This window comes from Alexandromys fortis, unplaced genomic scaffold (genome assembly GCF_014885135.2).
Source record: "Alexandromys fortis isolate MF-2015 unplaced genomic scaffold, M_Fortis_MF-2015_v1.1 scaffold_33, whole genome shotgun sequence".
Classification (NCBI taxonomy): Eukaryota; Metazoa; Chordata; class Mammalia; order Rodentia; family Cricetidae; genus Alexandromys; species Alexandromys fortis.
Genome location: NW_026067917.1, coordinates 11684543 through 11705626, shown reverse-complemented (window position 1 = coordinate 11705626; position 21084 = coordinate 11684543). Strand labels below are relative to the sequence as shown.

At 35.7% G+C, this 21084-nt stretch overlaps 1 protein-coding gene across 1 annotated transcript in view; it reads right to left on the bottom strand.

Moving 5' to 3' along the window:
* Lrp1b (LDL receptor related protein 1B) overlaps positions 1-21084 on the bottom strand; it is a 1445827-nt gene that overhangs the window by 610037 nt on the left and 814706 nt on the right. The window contains 2 exon segments of the mRNA XM_050139953.1: positions 6948-7193; positions 11603-11803. Coding sequence (XP_049995910.1) covers positions 6948-7193; positions 11603-11803 — 447 coding nt within the window.

The window sequence follows — 21084 nt, the reverse complement described above, 5'->3', positions numbered from 1 at the left end:
GAGAAAAAACAAAAGAGGGGAAAATAGGAGGAATATCCTATATAAAACAATACATGTTTTGTATTAAGAAGTGATTTAATTAACTCTTCCCTTCATTGATGATCTCATAACGATAAAGGGAAAGAGGGTGATAAATGAATCAGGAAGAAAAGCTATTATTCTTCCCAATAGTGGGAGAACCATGTTGAGAACTGGCAACAGGCTGCCCATCAAAGAGCAGATGGTAGAGCGGGGAATACATACACTCAGCGGCAATTTCCTGGACTTTTCAGAGGACACTCAAAAGAAGGATGTTTGCAAATGAAGGGAGTGACAAAATAGAGCACATTTAAAAGCAGAAAATAAGAGAGCAGATTGAAAAGTAAAATTTGTAAGATTTACTAAATAAAAACCAAAATCCTAGAAGTCATAGTCATTTATAATCTTTATACTTAGCAAGTAACTAGGTATGAATTTTAAGAAAAAACAGCTCAGCAATGTAGCACAAGCCAGCTTATGAAGAATTTCAAATGCAAAAAAAGAAAACATGAGAGCATTACAAAAAAAATTAAGGAATAAAAGGACAGGGGTGTTCTGTCTCTAAATTTGAATCACAAAGTCACATAATCTATCTTTTTTCTCCCTTCTTTTCACGTTTTTGAAATGCCAAGATGAGTTATTAAATAATATATATATATATATTAAAAATGTATTAAATTCAAGAGCAGAAACATATTTTTAAAAAGGAATCATATAAAAAATGAGGGATATGAAAGGATGCCTGACACAAATGAAACATTTATTTTAAAGTCTAGTAGTTCCATGAAAATTTATCTTTAATATGCTATGAGGCATTTGCTTTTCCAAAAAGATAAAATAACAGAAATATAGAATAAAATCTTTTACATGGATAATTAAATCAAATAATAAAACATAACCATGAATAATATAAATGTTGACAGTGGCATTAATATCTATGTTTCAAGGAGTAATTTATTATCAACTGGCTAAATTATTCATGTAGGAAAACCTTCATTTCCACCTAAATGTTATAACACGTATTTGTTTTCTTCCTACATAATAAATGAAGCAGGTGTAAAGCAAGAGAATTATGAGTTATTAAATAGTTCTCTATGGACTTCCTCCTGGAGAAGCTTATGCCAACACCATTAAGGGATTAACGTTAACCTGGTTATCTGCATTCTATAGTTTAATTTTAGAAAAGTAGAAACTTATTAACCTATGAGTTATTTCACATGATGCTGATCCACCCTAATACTCTGATAATTTCATCTTTATCAATGTATAAGTTAAGATCTCACTATATTATGATCATAACAATGCGGTCATGTCTGATATTTTTTTTCTCTACTCTGAACAAAATTACACTTCTCACACAATAAACTGCTTTTTTTTAGCTTCTTGTTTGGATTAATTGATTTAGAATCTTTCAGAAGAAAGAGTAGAATAAATATGCCTTATTATTATAGGTGATGATTCAATTTTTAACAGGAAAAATTCAGCCACATATTATACAATAAAATATAAAAATTGAAGTGATTTAATGAGCTCTGAAAATATGATTTTCTTTGACTACATTTTAATTTTCACAAACTGGATACTCCTTCAAACAAAGGAATCCCCATCGTTTTATTTTCTACTTTATGTTTTCATATTTTATTGGAATGATAAATAAGAAGAAGGGGAAAATAGGACTACAAAAAGTTAAATCTGACCGTGATCAATACATACCCAGGAATATGATGCCCTATACAGGGAAATATATATGGAAGTAAGAAAAAAAAACTTAATAATAAAGAAATACTTGGTTTAGTGAGGCTTAAAGTATAGCTTGGATTTCTAGAAGACAGGGAGAAAATCTCACCTAGGTAGAAGAAATAAAATGAGTGAAGGCTCATAATGCACACATTCTTGGAAGTCTAATAAATCATAGGGACTAAGGGACTTCCACAAAACATAAGAACTAGAAATTACACATTTACATACATAGGCCATAAAATAATACAATATTATGTTGAAATGATGAATATGTTGAAATGCAATCATCAAGATTAATTAAAATGACTCCTATTTCTGAAGACTTCTATTCCACCAGAGGCCAGACTAGCTCCCTGCATACAAGGCCCACACTTCTGGCAGAGGCTTCCTATTCCACCAGAGGATAGATGAGTATCCTAAACACCAGAGACCACTGGAGCTCCCTGAAAACCATTCAGAAGTGTCCTACTCCACCCGAATTCAGGCCAGCAAACTGAAATCTAGAGGAGCCCTGGAAGAATTGGAGGCCATTTACATAGCCAGAACTCCAGCCCCCAACTTGGGCAGCAGTCTGCTGCTGGACCAGATAATATCTAAACAATCAGAAGTCCAGGTCCCAACTCAGGCAGAGACTGTCTACACACCACAGTAAGAAGACTAGAGATGAAACAGAAACCAAGGAAGATAATTTCTATCCAACAAAGATAAACACAGAAATTGGTACCTATGCCTATAATTGCTCCAAATCCTGTTGCCTAAAGGTCAGTGTAAGAATACAACAACAACCCATCCCATTACAACACTCCCTGAATATTCAGTGCACTTGAACCACAAGAGCATTACCTTACAACCAACTTTACAGATATAACAGTTTCCTAAAAAAGAAGTGAATAATTTCTTTCATTAAAAAAAGAAAATGGCAAACAAAACATGGAGGAATACATTAGATTCCTTAAGGAGTGCCAAGAAAATCATGAAAAAGAAGAAATAAATAGTTAAAGCAAAAAGTAAAAAAACCTGAAAATAGAAACAATAAAAGAAAGCACAAACTGACAGAATTGTCAGACAAGCAAACAGGAACTACAGATGAAAATTAGAAGAGAGAATCTCAGGCGTTGAAGACAAGATTAAAAAAAAAAAAAGGTACACCAGTCAAAGAAAAGGTTAAGTCTAAGAAATTTCTGACACAAAACATCAAGGAAACCTGTGATAAAATGAAAAGACCGAACCTAAAAAGAATAAATGAATAGAAGAAGACACACAGCTGAAAGCTCAGAAAATCTTTTTAACAAAATCATAGAAGAAAATATTCCTAACCAAAAGAAGGACATAACTATAAAGGTACAAGAAACTTACAGAACAGCAAATAGATTGGTCCGGAAAAGGAAGACCCCTCCCACATAATAAACCAAACAGCAAACATGCAGAACAAAAAATGAATACTAAAAGCTGCAAGTGGAAAAGCCCAAGTAAAAGCCCAAGGCAAGCCTATTGTAATTTTACCCTACTTCTCAATGGAGACAGTAAAAGCCAGATGGACCTGGACAGAAGCACTGTAAATGCTGAAACCAGAGATGCTGGCCCAGACTACTGTACCCATCAAAATTTTCAATCACCACAGATGGAGAAAACAAGATACTCCATAATAAAGTCAAATTTAAACATCTAACCACAAGTCCAGCCCTATACAAACACTTGAAGGAAAACTCCAACCCAAGATGTTTAATTACACCCACAAAAATATAGGCAATAAATCAGCTCAAACCAGCATAACCCAAAGAAGGAACAGAAACACACACACACACACACACACACACAACCAAATCATTGGCCATTGATATCACTCAATATAAATGGACTCAATTCTCCAATAAGAAGGCACACATAACAGAATGGATGCCAAAAAATGGCCCACCAGCTTGGGTAGTTATTCTAATATCCAACCAAAGAGAACTCAAACCAAAATTAATCAAAAAAGATGTGGAATGGCCCTTCATACTGATTAGAGGAAAAGTTCACCAAGGTGATGGTTGTTTCTAACATCTATGCCTCAAATGCAAGGGCATCTACATTTGGAAAGAAAACATTACTAAAGCTTAAACCATACATCAACTCTTACACATTCATAGTGGAGAGTTCAATACCCCATTCTCACCAATGGACAGTTGATGTGAAATATTATTTTTACTCAACAAGATGTTACTTTTGTTTTTTATGCATTTGTTTAATGATCTAAAGATGTGTTGCTTTGTCTGACAAAGGTACCTAGTAGGTCTAATAAAAAGCTGAATGGCAGATAGTTAGGAAGTATAGTGACAGACAGGACTCCTAGACAGATAGAATAAGTAAAAGGAGGAATTTAGGCTCAGGAGGAAAGAGTGAGGAAGAAAGACACCTGGCGCCAGTCAGTCAGACTTGGAGTAGGGCGTACAAAAGAAACAAAAGTTAAAAGGCCCAATGCAAAACATAGATGAAGAAAAATAGGCTAAATTAAGTTATTGAAATTGTGGAACAAGCATAAGATAATGCCAAGCATTAATAACTAATAAGAAGAATCCATGTCATGATTTGGAGCTGGTTGGTGACCCAAGAAAAAGCCTGTTACAGATCATTCAGTAAAAAAAAAAAACTAAATAGAGATATAATGGAATCTACAGACATTATGAATGACATGAACCTAAAAGATATTTACAGTACATTTCACCAAAACAAAAAGAATATATCTTCTTCACAGCACCTCTTGTAACCTTATCCAAAACCGATCATATAATCAGTCACAAAGCAAGTCAGGACAGATACAAGAAAATTAAAACAAAGCTTTATGCCTTATTAGACCACCATGGATTAAAGCTTGATTTCAAGAAGGACAAAAAAATCTACAAATGAATGGAGACGGACCAACTCTCTACTGAATGACTACTGAGTCAAGGCTGATATAAAAAAGGAAAATAAAGACATAGAATTCAAAGGAAATACAAAATACCCAAAGTTATGGGGCACTATAAAAGGTTTCCAAAGAGGAAAGTTCATAGCACTAAGTGCCTATATAAAGAATTTGGAGAACTGTCATTATCAGCTTAACGGCACACATAAAAGCTCTAGAACCAAAAGACACAAACACACCCAAGAGGAGTAGAAGGCCAGTAAGCAATCAAATTAAAACTGACAATAAAATAAAAACAATACAAAGAATTACTGAAACAAAGATGTGGTTCTTTGAGGAAATCAAAAAGATAGATAAACCTTTATCCAAGCTAAGAGGCAGAGAGAAAATATGTGGATACAGCAACAGACAAAGAGGCAATTCAAAGAAACATTAAGTATACTGCAAAAGCCTGTACTCCACAAAATGGAAAATCTAAAAGAAATGGGTAATTTTCGTGATATATAACACTTACCAAAGTTGAATCAAGATCGGATAAACAGTTTAAATAGACCTATAGCTCCTAAGGAAATAAAAATAATCACAAGTCTCCCCTGTATCTCCCACCCCTGCAAATAAAATCCCAGATAGTTTTAGTGTAGAATTCTACTAGACTTTCAAAGAAGAGTAATTCCAATACTCAATACTCCTCAAATTACCCCACAAATAGAAATAGAAAGACCATATCCAAATTCATTTTATGAGGTCACAGTTACCCTCATATATAAATTATATAAGACAAAATGAAGAAAGAGAATTAAGGACCAATATCCTTCATGAACATTGATGCTAAAATACTCAATAAAATACTTCGAAAATGAATCCAGGAACACATCAAAAACATCATCCACTATGATTAAGTAGACATTATCACAGACATGCAGGAATGGTATAACACAGAGAAATCTGTCAATATAATCCACCATATAAACAAACTGTAAGGAAAAAAAAAACTTATGATCATTTCATTAGACTTTAAAAAAGCTTTTGACAAAAACCAATACCCCTTTATGATAAAGGTCTTGGAGAGATTAGGGATACGAGAAATATATGTAAGTATAATGAATGCAATTTTCAGCAAGCCAGTAGCCTTTATTATATTAAATGGAGAAAATCTCAAATCAGTTCCACTAAAACCAGGAATAAAAACATGGCTGACACTCTCTCAATATATATTTAATATAGTACTCAAATTCTAGCAAGGGCAATAAGACAACTAAAGGAAATCAAAGAAGTTGTCAAAGTATCTTTATTTGTCGAAGATATGATAGTATACATAAATGACCCCCAAAGAGTCTTCCAAATAACTTCTGCAGTTGATAAATACCTTCCAAAATGTGACTGACTGGAAGATTAACTGAAAAAAAATCAGTAGACTTCCTAAACACAAACGATAAATGGGCAGAGGAAGAAATCAGGGAAACACCTTTCACAGTAACCACAAATGATATAAAATATCCTGGTGTAACACTAACCAAGCAAGTGAAAAATTAATGTGACATTAACTTCAAGTCTTTGAAATTGGAGAAGCTATCAGAAGATGCAAAGATCCCACATGCTTATCGATCAGTAGGATTAACATAATAAAAATGCTATTTTACCAAATGTAATTTACAGGGTCAATGCAATCCCTATTAAAATCCTAAAACAATGTTTCAAGACCTTGAACAAACAATACTAAGCTGCACATAGAAAAACAAAAAACCCAGGGTAGCTAAAACAGTCATACAATAAAAGAACTTCAAGAAGTATCATCATCCCTGACTTCAAAGTTGTACTACATGCATGATATTAAGATAAAAACAGAGAGGTGGATTAATGGAATTGATTCAACTACCTGGATGTAAATCCACACAGCTAGGAACACCTGATTTTTGGGGGGCAAATTTCAGGAAACTCTTTAGCTTTACCCATAGACCTGTACCACAGGGACTCAAGAAGATTCCAGTGATCAGAAAAATTTATCATTATCTAATGTCCAGTTGTAGCAATGTACAATTCAAATATATGATGTTTTGTTCATGAAACATGCTATGAGAAGGCAATTGTGATGATCACAAGCTAGAACAGTAGGAGTGATCAGACGGCTAAGAGTCAGAGGGCTATTATGGGGAAGGTATGTTATAACTCCTTTGCAGAGGAAAGGGAATATCTATAAAATAACTTCTAACATTTAAAGTCAATATATGGAATAAATGGAATTCTTTTGCTGCATCTTTTCAAGGTGTTTTAGAGTTTGCTTCCATGGATGGCGGAATCTACTCACCCACGCTGGTGCAGCTTTCACCGTCCGTATCCAGTGTCCATCCCTCATAACAGGAGCATTTGACCAAGTGCTTGTGCTGTTCACACACTTGGGTGCACCTCTGGTGGGAGGCACAGTAGTCCACGATTTCACAGGTTTTATTGTCTTTCTTGAGCTGGTGTCCTTCTGGGCAGGAGCAGACAATTCCTCTTCCAGGAACAACAGAACAGTGGTTACTACAGCCTCCGTTGTTGAGCGAACACTCATCTGTCAAGGAGCAGATGGTCTCAGTCACATGGTTTTTCTCACTCCACAGTACTCACTGATTGGATTCTCTAACTCAAATTGGAGTCAGGGATTTTGCACCCACTACAAGACAATCTCCCACAACTATTTGGCTATAAGTACTGCTACAAATGATCTAATGCCAGAATTTATTTCTAAATAATAAGAAACGAGAATACAAGTTTTTATTTCTACTAAATTTGTAACATAGCTTGGGTTAGTCCACTAATGCAAATGTGTTGAGTACAGATTGGGTTAACCAACTGATGTAAATTGTTTTCATACTTTTGTAAAAACCAGGAAAATAACCTGTGGCCTTTTAGAATCTGTGAAAAATCTATTGTAGACGTCTTTCAAAAGAGAGACAGAAACTGATTACTTGAGTATTTAATGCTTATAAATAAAGCTATATATTCATATGTAATTAAAGTCATAATGAAGAGTAGTTTTCTTTATACCTTTGCCCTATATATTGGTTATTATGATTAATTCAATGAGGTCATGGAAATTTAACACATAATACACAAGCAAATTTATTCTTGTAATTTGGCACAAGTAATGAGCATTCATTATTCACCATATGAATAACACACATAGTTTTTATAGAAATGGAATGCTTCGTTCATACCATCTGTGTTTAACTTTAGATTTATGCATTTATTGTTATTTTTTAATCACAAAATTTTAGATTCTCGGGGGACATAGAATATTTCTAATTGTATTTATTACCCTGATGTTGAATAGACAAAGATATCTGATGAATAAAATTAAAGTTTAAAAAACGATATAACATAAAATTTGAGCCAGCTTGGGCAAATCTCAATAAGTCATGCTCTAGATTAAGATAGAATGTTTTACAATTCTACTGTCTCCTACTTTTCCTATTGTTCCGAAGCAGGCAACGGTTACACAGCAACCCAGAAGCAAGCCTAGAAGCTTCTCCATATTGCTTTGCAGTATAAATGTTTTGAGTTGGGTATAAATGCCCCTAGTCCCTATACTAGGGACACCGAAGCAGACAGATTTCTGTGAGTATGAGGACAATTTGTGAGTTGGAGGCTGGTCTACACAGTGAGTACAGGTCTGGCCAGGTCTACAGAGTGAGACTTTATCTTAAAACAAAGCAAAACAACAAAAATCAAGGAAAATAGAGATTGAAAAAAATATTCCTTCAAACTGATTTAATTGTGTTTGTTCATACATATGCTAACCTGCTATTGTGTAATAATTGACAAATTATAGTGATATTTACATGTATAATATAGTATGTTCTGGTGTCTCTAGTATACTTATTGTAAGAATGGGTTGAATTGCAAGGTGTTCATAAAAGATTTCTACATTTTAAAGGTTTCTATATGGTTTACCTCTTTTCCATACTATTCATCAACAAGAAAAGGAATATAATTTCATTAACCATTTTTCTTTAAGAAGTCACTTCATGTTAGGTATTATTTCAGAAGAAAAAAATTAGATTCATTTCTAAATATGCTTGTTGTTCAGTAATCATAACCATTTGATAACCATTTGGTAGCCATTTTGAAGTATTTGCCCTATTTTGAATCAATTGACACTCTTTTAAAAAAAAGAATTACTATAAAAAAATGCTACTGTACCTAGCAGGTGAAAGAATAAAAGAAAAAAATCTTCACAATAGTTTAAGTTTATTTCAAATATCACTTTTATCTTAGCACTAAGAATGTTTGATGCTACCTGTGGATTTAGGTATCATAGTTGAATAAAAACAAAACTCACACTAAAATTTAAAACTGAGAATATAAGATAAATATCTGTATTCTCACAGCCAATGCATTATCAGTTCTTTAACTTTGTTATTAACCTTGAAACTTCTTTTAAAATTGTTTATTACTGTACCAATATTGTCTCCCTAACCAAAGTCTGGGCAGCTTCTTTTGGGTCTTCGGGAACACCAACTACTCTGGCACACATTCAGAAAAAAGCAATTTATACCCCACCACTCTGAAACACTCAACTTCCTTCCCCTGGGACCAGCAAAAGAAGAACACTGCCCTGTAATTCTAGTGAATCTCCATCAGGTGAATACAGATTCTGGCTTGAAGGAGTTCAGTGTGCAAAGAAAGTTTGCTGGGTGTCTGAACCCACATTTGGTTATAAGAAGTAACATAGTTGACCCCCCACAGCCATCACTCCTTGCCCCTCTGAGAACCTTCTGCCACCAAGAACAGCCTTCTCCCTGTCTTTTGGTGGACCAGAAGCTTTCTCTTGTAAACGCACCTATCCAAAGGGACAATTCTTGTTGGCCCTACCAACTCTAGGGCCCCTCTGTTCTTTGTGCTCCCATGACTTTCTGTGAAAGATGGCTTCTGACAGGAGACAGAGAGGTTGTTAAACTGGAAATCATTTTATGTAATTCACAGAACCTGGCAGGAACATAATCTCTCCACAAGGCTAGGAGATTACAGTCTTGGGCTCGTTATCTTGAGTATAAGTAAGTATAGGAAGCCACTCTGGTTCTTATTTGTGCTCTTGGTTCTCATTCTTTACATCCCTCCTGGCCATGTCTTCTGAGAGAACAGATGATGCCATATGAAGTTCTCTATGAAATACTGCTGCCTTGGGACAGAATTTTGTCTCCTGTATTTTGGGTTACCCGCACATTTCTGCATGTAAACTACTCTTGAAGTAATGCCAAAGAAAGAAACGCCAATCTTGTCTCCTTTTCAGGCTACAAGCACAGACGTTAACTCATTGTTTTAAAGCTGTAGTCAATTTGGATTCAAGGATGAATCAAAGTTAAAAGGAGAAATACCCTCTGGAAAATCCAGAAATAAATGCAATTTTCATGAGGGAGATGCTGCCTACTGGAACATAAGTGAACATCTCTTTTTCCCTTTAAGCAGTGTTGATTTACTATTATTATTTTGCAGATTTGAGCTGAACCAGTGACCAGTGGATTTAATCTGTCTTGGGTTTTACACATCATCTTCTATTTAAACCTAACATTTTTTTTTGGTTTTTCCAGACAGGGTTTCTTTGTGGCTTTGGAGCCTGTCCTGGCACTAGCTCTGTAGACCAGGCTGGTCTCACAGAGATCCGCATGCCTCAGCCTCCCAAGTGCTGGGATTAAAGGCGTGCGCCACCATCGCCCGGCATTAAACCTAACATTCTTATGGTACTCTTATTACAGATGGCCCTTTTGTTTCTCTACCTACTGTGGATGCCTTAGATACATCTTTCTACTTTTCATCTTCACTTGTCTCTTAGTTGGCATAATGAGATGTTAAGAGAAGGAAATGAATTTGGAAAAGGGAAATTTAGCATGTATTCCATGAAGACTACTTTTTGTAGTGCTTTAATTAATTTGGTGTTTGCATTCATTTTATCTATTTTGCTTGTATATTAGTTTTACTGTTTCAAGATAATCTTATAGAATTATAGACTCTTTGAAGGAGTGGCTGTTTTATTACATACAATTTAACATGCAGTGACAAGCATTATCACATAATGCAACTCACTATGATGTTCAGATGTGTACAAACACAACTACAGGGCAGATATAACCTTTTACTCTTTGGATCAGTCAATTTAGTCTTCCTTTCCTAGTCATTATTATACATAGCTCCAGGGATTGCTTGTTCTTATCATTCTTCAGACTTTTTAACAGATGCCTCCTTCAGCCTGGTTTAGCAAACATATCTAAATCCCTAAATCCTCTACAATATAAATCTCTGATCTCTGAAGAACGGAAAACATATTTTCCTTCATATGCATTGTTTGATTATTCCAAGTTCTTTTAACTTCTCTTGCATTGATTGTTTAACTAGATACGCATACTCAGGGAAACGATTCCTCAAAGACTTCCAGACAGAGACAGTAGCATAGCAACTCAGGCAATACTCAGTCTGTCTCATTATCCAGCTTCTCCCCATTTGCTGTAACAAACAAAAACACAGTTTCTCCTGTAGGGATTGAAGACTCAACATCCGCACAGTGGTGGGGAGCTGCACCCCACAGGTCACCAGTGAGAAGAATTCCTGTTCTTAATGACTCCTGACAGTAATCGGCTCAGCAATGAGGGAGGGATTGGGCATTTTGATTGGTATTTTATTTTTAAAAGTCTAATAATAAAAAAAGAAACTGTAGTCAGGAGCTAGAGATGAAATACGTTGAGAGCCCTGCAACTGGTAATGCATCATCTAGTTTTTTCCTTTCTTTTTTGCTGTTGTTTTCAGAAATTCTGGATCATTTATTAGGCCATTAATTGCCTAAAAATTTTGTGTTGGCTTCAGTGCAAAAGGTCTCTTTTGAAAGGAATAAAAGGAATAAATGAGTGCGATGATTATAAATAGATGTGAAGAAACTAAAATGGCCTAATGTCTGGAGGGAAGAAAATGGGACAGAACAAGCAATACCGCAAAGGTCGCCTTCATCTGACCCATCTGGACAGTCCCTTCTCCCGTTGCAGAGTTTCTCCGGCTGCAGGCACACGGAGGTGTCATTGGCACAAGGGTACTTGGGTGGTCCACACAAGAAACTGTCACAGTCTTCTTCATCAGATTGATCCTCACAGTCAACATCTCCATCACATACCCAGGCATTGTTGATGCATCTCCCTTAAGGGAATGAAAAGAAAATGCATCTGAATGTTGTAATTAGATCGCAGTAATGAATGGCCAGGATCATTTCTGTCAGAGAAAGCATTACTTGCTATTAGCAAGAAATCTATTTGCTGATAATTTGGCAGCTTTTTTTTTTTTTTTTTTTTTTTTTTTTGTCACAGCATCAGAACATTATTCCCAGCTTAAAACTGCTCTTAGAGTCTGAGCATTAATGTTTTCTTTAGTTTCAAATTATCTCCAAAATAAAAAGGGATTCTGTAAATAGTTCAAAGTATATAATAACTTCAGAAATAGACTTTAAAGGTACATATTGTGTGTGTGTTGGTTACTTTTACAGTCCTAAATTTAGGCAAACACCATTAGTTTTGATCCAAGCTGAAATTTAGGCAGATGTTTTATCTTAGGGAAAGTGACACTTCACTTATATATGTAACCTTAGCACCTCAACACTTTTTAAAATCTATTTATCTGGAAATGATTATGAAAGTTGCTTCATAAGAGAATGTCCATCATGAATAGCCATCATAATTCTAAGCACTAAAAAACACTCCTTGAAAATGCCCGTCCTGATTTTAGGTTTCTCTAGAAGCAAAGTAGCGTGGTTTCAGCACAAAAACAGATATGTTGATCGATGCAGAAGGTTTCGGGGCTCAGATATTAGTCCATGCACTTACAGACACCTCAATTTTAACAACGACACAAAATCAAGCCCAACATACAGGAGAAAAGCAAGAACAAGTGAACAAGTGTCATTAAGAAAATTTGGCATCTGCATGTGAAGAAACTTGATCATTCATGCTCACCATGCACAAAAATCAATTTAGAACATAGAAAAAACTCAGTATTAAGAGCCGAGTGTGGTAGCACATGCCTTTTATCCCAACACTAGGGAGGCATAGGCTGGCAGATCTCTGTGAATTAAAGGACAAACCTGGTCTACAAAGAGAGTTCCAGGACTAGGGTTGTTATACAGAGAAATCCTGTCTCAAAAAGTCAATAAAAACAAACAAAACAAAAACAAACAAAACAAAACTAACAAACAAAAAAATCAAAGTAATACTCAGTCTTAGACCTGAAACTTAGTGGGAAAAAAAAACCAGAAAATACATTTTAGTTTATAGGAATTTTATATAGAATTCTGATAACCTAGAAAACAGGACCAACAATTGACCAGGGCACCTGATGAAACTGAAATACTTCTGTACTCCCAAGGAAAATGCTAATTAGTTGAAGACGCGGCCTACAGAATAGAAAAACAAAACGAAAAACATGTACAATATCTCTAGCAGTGGATTAGTGTAGAGAATATACAAATAAGTTAAAAAATTAAACAACAAGAAAACAACAATATCAAAAAATGTGTCATGGGAGTGAGTGGAAGGTTCTCACGAGAAAAAATAAAATGGCTAAACATCTAAACTGGTGTTCACCATATCCCAGAAGGAATGTCTAAGATTAGGAACATGACTTGTGACAAATGCTGCATGGGATGTTGGGAATGGGGGAACCTCATGAACTCCTGCAGGGAGGGTAAACTGCCAGACTCTTAGAAATCAGTGTGGTTTTTCCTCAAAAAACTAGAAACAGATAAGCCATATGACCCTACTATACACCCAAAAGACTAGTTCCCAGTATCCATAGCTTCTCTCTTCACAATAGCTAAGTATTAGATACAACCAAAATGTTTATCAAACAATAAACATATAATGAAAATGTGGCATCCATAGTCAATGGCATTTTATTTGACTCTAAAGAAAAAAATAAATTATGAAATGAGATGGTAAATAATCAGAACTGAAAACTTATTGACTGAGGTATCCCAGGCTGAAAAATGTAAATGTTACATATTCTCACTCAGGTGGATTTTTAGATGTGGGATTAACTGGCATAATGCTCTTGTTAGATACCATAGGATGTCTGGAAGGGGATGCCTTTCATCATGTCAGTAGATGTGTCCCAATGACCTCTAAAATAATATAAACTATTGCTACTGTACTTGATTGCCCACATCACAAGAACTTGATGCAAAGACATTATTGCTAAAGATACCTTTTATGGGGAGTAGCCACTTGTTCGTCCTGGCCGCCCAGCTAGCTTAGACCCAAAATAATCACACAGAAACTGTATTAATTAAATCACTGTTTTGTTTGGTCCATTAGCTCTAGCTTTTTATTGTCTAACTCTTATATTAATTTAGCCCCTTTTCTATTAATCTGTATATTACCACACGGCAGTAGCTTCAGCAAAGTTTCAGCATGTCTGACTCTTTTGACTCCATGGCATCTCTCCAACTTTGTCTTCATCTTCCCATGTTATAAGCTAAGCCAGTTCTTTATTCATTAACCTATAAAAGCAACACATAGACATAAAGACCTCCCACACCAGATACCATACACTTGTTGCAAAACTTGGATAAATCAAATTGGTGGTTGTTGCTGATTACAAAGCCTCCTTCTTGTTAAATAATCTTTATTTATTATGTGGTCTAGTAGGAAAGGTATCAAGAGTTTATTCACCTGTGAATCCTATGAACTATAGCAATGATTGGTGTGGGAAGAACATTGTCTATGTGAACAACAGTGGCATGAATGTCGTTAATACAGCCAACTGCTTTGTAATTAAATTTAAGATTCATTGCATAGGAGAAAACGTATTTCTTGTACTGTACATTTGACCAAAAACTCATGGTTTCTAATTGGAAATAACACCAAAGTATCCTGTAAAATCATAACTCTATACCTATAGTTAAGACCACAGACCTAATTAGGGATCTTCCTTATGTGTAGAAGATGGTGGTAATGCAGAAACTCACAACTGGTCAATGGGCAGAGAACAAGTGATTAGAGAGGGCTCTGCCAAAACTGAGACAGCTCTATCACCCCATCACAAGGCTTAGGTCCCATGCAGGGAGAATGCGAAGAAAGATTATAAGGGAACGAGGTCATGGGAAAGCAAGGTCCTCTAGATATAACAGGACCTCTGAACTTAGAAACTCACAGTAGCTATTGTTGCTTGGGAAAGGCATGAACAATATCAAGCCAGACAACGTTTTAGCAGTGAATCAGGTCTCAATAACTCTCCCACTGAAGAGCTGTAAACAGTTGCCTCTTTACAAGGGAGAGAGAATCTGTTTCCTTTAAAAGTATGAGCTTTTAAGGTTGAGCATCATCTAAAAGGTGGCCCCCCTCCCTTACTTATGGTCAGCACAAACTGAATTTATTAGGTCATAAAAAAGAGTACAAGAAAACGGGATGAGTTTTGGAGCTCTGGTAGCAGGTGCAGGAAAGGGGTGAATGTGATCAAAATACATTTGCAAGAAAATCTCAAAAAATTAATACAAAATCATATTAAAGAACAATAACAAACATTCTTAAAAGTTCTGCTAACTTTGATACACACCGATAGAATATGTATAAATGTTTTCTTTTATTCTGATTTAAGAAAAATACTGATTGCTTACCCCCATGCTTTTAAAGTCAGCATGTAGAACACACACTGGGCAAAGAATATTTTTTCCTGTGTAATTGTGTTTTTTTTTTTAGTTATTGTGGTGGTATTTTTTGCTGCAAATTATTTATTTTTTACTGATTATTTTTATGTTTTCTAGCTAATTATCATTTCTGGATTGTATGTTGTTAATGAGTCCTATGAATTTTATTGTGTGCCCTGGGATCAATAATAATTTTACAAAAGGTAGCATCATAATGCAATAGGTGTCTAAATAAGTGTTAAAATAAAAAAAATATTAGGTCACCTACTTAGAAAACATACTATATTTAAATGTCTTAAAATTCATTTGTGGAACTGTAATAATAGTAGCTTGCACTATGGTAAATGAAGTCAAATGAAAACCATATGATCAGTTTATTAAAATATTCAATATTATTTTCACAAAAATTACTGAAAATATTGAAAGTAAGTACTGACTGATGCTTCACTAATAGATTTGGTTTAAATCAGGACACATTGTATACTTAATGTTATTAATAAAATGAGTTCTGTAAATCCCAGGTCAGGTGTACAGAGATTAGAATGAATGAATCATAAGAGTGAGACATAAGAACAGGAAAGTAAGGGCAAAGTAAGAGAAAACACATTGGGATAGACTGACCTGTGGTCAAGAAGTGCAATAAAAGGTTAGTTAGGCTATAACAGTGATAGACAGAGAAGCTCTGGGCAGGTTGTATTCCAGCCACTGTGCATTTGATAAATTGTTAGTTTTATCATTTTTATTTTGTGTGTCAGTAGACTGGAGCAGATGTGTGCTAAATCTTCTGAAGTCACTCATTTGCTGAAGTATAAAGCTGGTCTCAGGAGAGATCACTATGACTGGCAGGATTACTTCTGGTGACTTGTAAGGCATGAAAGGATACACAGAACTAAAGACACCGAGGTATACAACACAAGAGAAGGTGGAAGACAGGCAAGAATGAAGTTAAAGGATTGCTTTTTCTCATTGTTGGACAAGATGTGTTTAAGGAGGGGATGATAATTAGTCTGAAGGAAGAAAATGAAAAACAAGAAAAAATGATAACATTTCTTTTCTACATTATATCTTAGAATCTCATTGTAAGTGTCCTTAAAAGAACAACAAACAATACAAAACAAGCAGGGCCAGGTTAACCCTAGACAGAATAAACACACAACCAAAGACTTACAATTTTCAGAGTGGAAAATCAACAACAAATGCACAATGCTCATGAAAAGGAAATAGACAAAGTATATTAGTTTTTGTGGCACATAGACAATGAAAACCCCTGCATTATTTGTGTGAGAAATAAATAAAATGATTCCATCGGGTGATTATAGAAGAGGAAGATTCTTTTAGGTCTAAAGCCCCATGTTAAGCTCACTTTTCATACTGTTTTCGCTGATCCAGTACTAGGACAGAAAACAAAACAATTCAGACTCAGATAAGAACAAGGCTTTGTGATTCAGAGGAACCCGCAATGGATTATTAGGGCATGCCTGGTCAGCACTGAGCTGGATGCCAGCTAAGGTGAGCCGCAAGCTCATCAGCTGGTTTGGATGCATCATTTCTGAAGGGTCACTTTATACATAAATCTTAACCTGACTTTGAGACCTGACAGGTAAATGTATGTTGTGTCTTTAAATGGAATCTAGTGGCAAAGAGTATGACTTAACATCCATTTATAACAACCGCAGCAAAGGCAGTTAATCAAAAAAAGATACCATAAAAAAAAGACACCTACATTGTGCTTTTGCCATAGCCCTCATTCCCTCTAGAGAGAGACAAAACTGTGACAAGTTTTTTATTAAATCTTCAAGAAATGATAAAAATAAAAAAATAAAAATAAATAATTTAAAAATAATGTTTCATTTTTTTCTCATTTAAAAGGGCTGTGCTAATTGTCACATCCTTCACCATTCTTAACAGGTATTCATTGGGATGCAGAGATGGCATTGACAAGTTATGAGTCTCTCACTGAAAAGACCTCCACCTCAAGGGATGTACAATATTTGCACTTCTGCCCTGACCTCGGGGTAGTTTAATTTTCAAATTGGCAATCTCTTATAAATCCTCATAAGAGCCCATACATGAACTTTTAATAAACGTTTGTTTCAATTTAATTAGCAGTTGTGATAACTTAGAAAAATTAAGATATTCGTTAGTAGGTGAACACACTTAAAAAATTACACATGTTGATATAACCAGTGAGTGAATTGTTTTGCAGAGCAAAAAGAAAGGAATGAATAAGCTATGGAAAAACGTGGAAGAAATGTAAGGTCACACTTGTAAGGGAATGAAACAAATATGAAAAGTCACTGCATTGTGTGGCGACAGATCTGTGACATTCTGGAACAGGTCAGATGGTAAGAGGAACAACAGGTTCAAGGGCAAAGGGGACGATAAAGACGACCTAGCAGGGAACCGAGAAGTGTGCACGATACGTGAAAAAACATAATACACTTTATAATCCCACCAATATACAATACAACAGCAAAGGCTGCTGGAACACACGGTCTTGGTGCTGTGTGATTCATTGCTGTGTATTCACTAATTGTAATAAATGCACTGTTCCGTTGCAGGATATTGATAGTGAACGAAGCCGGATAAAGGAAGGTAACAGAGAAGATATGTGAACTCCATTATTCTGCCCAAATTTGCTGCTATAAAAAAAACAACCTATCTTTAAATTCATTATGGAAGTTTTACAGGGTAGTCATTCCTACTTAACTAACTAGAAAGCTTTAAATACATTTACTGTGATTTGTGAGATTCAAAGTATTTGAGTTTCAAAATGGATTATCGTAGCTACTTCTCTCAGTGCTGAGCCCGAAATACCTGTGAGGAGAAGTTACAAGGAGTAATTATGCATGTTGTCTTATGTCCTTAGGGGTTTCAGTCTGTCATCATGGCAGCATTGAATTTAGCACCATAATGAAGAATCATACACAGTCTAGGAGCTGTGGCAGAGACTACCCATCTCCTCTCAGAGGTGGCCAAGAAACTGAGACTGAGGATGTTTCCACTAACCAGTGTTTTCTCTCCTTTTTTATTCCACCCAGTCCTTGCCCTTTCCAGCCTAAGGATGGTGCTCTTACCTTCTGCTTGAGTCTTCTTCAGTTTTGCACTTCGTGAATCTTCTAGGGGAATGATTGCACACACACACACACACACACACACACACACCTAAATGTGTTTTCTAGAAATGTGCAATACTAATCTCTTTAGAATTTCACATACATGTTTTTAAAGTATTTGATGCTAAAGTCTAATTAAAGTTATAGCAAAGGAATAGTTTATGAAAATTTTCATGTTTTTTTTCTGTAATTTGAAAGATGACTTTGAAACATAAGGTCAATTTATTTTTATGAGGTTGCCAAAGGGCATATGGGTCCTTGCAAATGTAATGTCTTAAACCTATCAGAAGTATTATTTGTTTTTCTTAAAAGAAAAGATAATGTATTTAATTTCTCTCTTCAAATGCATAAACATTTATCTATATGATAAATTACTTGAGATAATATTGTGGATGGATTTTTTAAAAATCACATTTAGACACTCATTCTCAGAACCACATGTGTGCACCCCCCAACACACACACACACACACACACACACCTGAAATTGTGTCATTAGGCATATGAATTACCACCTAAATAATGCCAAATTGTACTGCTATTTCATTAAAATTTTGCATTTCATTTCTCTTATTAAGGGTGCCATGAAATAAATATTTCCTGCTTCTGCAATATTAATAGTGAAATTTTAGTGTCTAGTGTATGAGTTTTGGAAATGGGGCTTTGGGGATGTAATAAAATCATGAGGATGGAGTTCCTATACATGAAGAAGCCCGCTATATATGGATTGGTAGTGTGAACGCAAAAGAGAACCCATTGTCTTGAAATGAATGTTGTTTATGCTACCTAGTTTCTGTTAATTAATTATAATATGATTCAGTCTTCACATTAGTAATCAATTTGCTTGTCAAGGGTGTGTGTATATGTATCTGAACATGTGTTTAATTGAATGTGGGTATGCATGAATATATGTGTATATATAGGTATGTGTATGGGTGTGTTCATGTAGCTGTGTGTTTGTGTGCATTTCTGTTTTATTCATTTCAGACCTATTATTTTCTATGTTATTTTCACTTTAAAAACACAAATATGTTTCTTTTACTTAATTTTAAATTTCGCTTGCTTTTTCTCTTTTGAAGGTTTAGCTTGATGTTATTTAAACTCAATTATTAACTTTTTGTTTCAATTTTATTTTACATTCCAGCCACAGTACTCACTCCCACCCTCCTCCTGCTCCCTTTACGTTCTCCCTGACCCACTTCCCATCAACTCCTCCCAAGGGTAAGGACTCCCATAGAAAGTTAATGAAGCCTGAAACATTAAGTTGAGGTAGGACCAAGCCCCTTTCCTCTGTATCCAGGCTGAGCATGGCATCCCACTATAGCAAATGGGCTTCACAAAGCTAGTTCATGCACCAGGGATGGATCCTGGTCCCACTGCCAGGGGGCTCTAGGTAGACCAAGCTACACAGCTGTCTCCCACAAGGAGAAGGCCTAGTTTGGTCCCACGCAGGCTCTACAACTGTCCATCTAGAGTTCATGAGTTTCCCGGAGCTTCATTTAATCATGAATAATATATTCTGTGGTGTCTGATTTTATAGACTCATTTACATAGATAAAGCTTTCCTCATACCTTACAGCCATAGTTTGCAGACTTTACAAGATGAGAGCTTTGTTCTTCTTTCCATCTGTTCATGTGTATCTGTCTTCATGTGTCACTGCCTCTACTTCACACAAGCCCCGATTTCCAGCATTCTCTATTCAGTAACGCATGTATTTATAGGATTTTATTCCAAAACATTGCTATATTTTTATCATTGAAAATTATAAAACGAAGTCAAGTTCCTTGAACTGCCAAGACTTTGTCTTTTCCATTTTTTTTTTTAAACACTTGACTTCAGTGAGGTCATTGGCTCAGGCTGTGACTAGCAAGTGCTATAAACAAATAAGTGTGCGTGTGTGTGTGTGTGTGTGTGTAAAACTACAGACAAATGTAGATACCAGTTTTCCTTTCAAAAGTATGCAGATTACCTTTTCAGTGTGACTTTGAGTAGTGAGTCTTGTCTGTCACCAGCTTTGTAAGAACTGAGAATTGTCTTCTTCCACTGGTCTGCAAATGCAACCTGATCAAGCACCCAACTTGACCTGGCTCAGTATCTGAGATATTCTAGATTATTGTTGGTATGTTTCATCATTTAATATATCAATATTTACCCCACTTCTCACTTCTTTGTGCTTTTAATAGCAAGCAAGGGGTGCCTGTTGTGGTAATTAGGATGTCACTAGCCCCCATATAAACTCATTGGGAATGACACTATGTTGAAATAAGAGCAGCGGGGCTGCGTCCCCAGCACCCCAGCCGCCTGCTAGCTCATGCCCGAAATAACAACACACAAACTGTATTCATTTAAACACTGCTTGACCCATTTCTATCTAGCCTCTTCTAGGCTAATTCTCACATATTAATTTATCCCATTTCTAATCATCTGTGTAAGCACCCCAAGGTGCGCTTACCGGGAAGATTCTAGCCTACATCCATCCTAGGTCAGAGGAGCTTCATTGCGTGCATCTGCCTGGGAGAGCAGAGCCTGCCTCTCTGTCTGAGGCGTCTGGCTCTGAGAGGAGCTGCATTACTTCTGACCTCACTTCCTCTTCCTCCCAGCATTCTCTTCTGTTTACTCCACCCACCTATGTTCTAACCAATAAAATGGGCCAAGCCAGTTTCTTTATT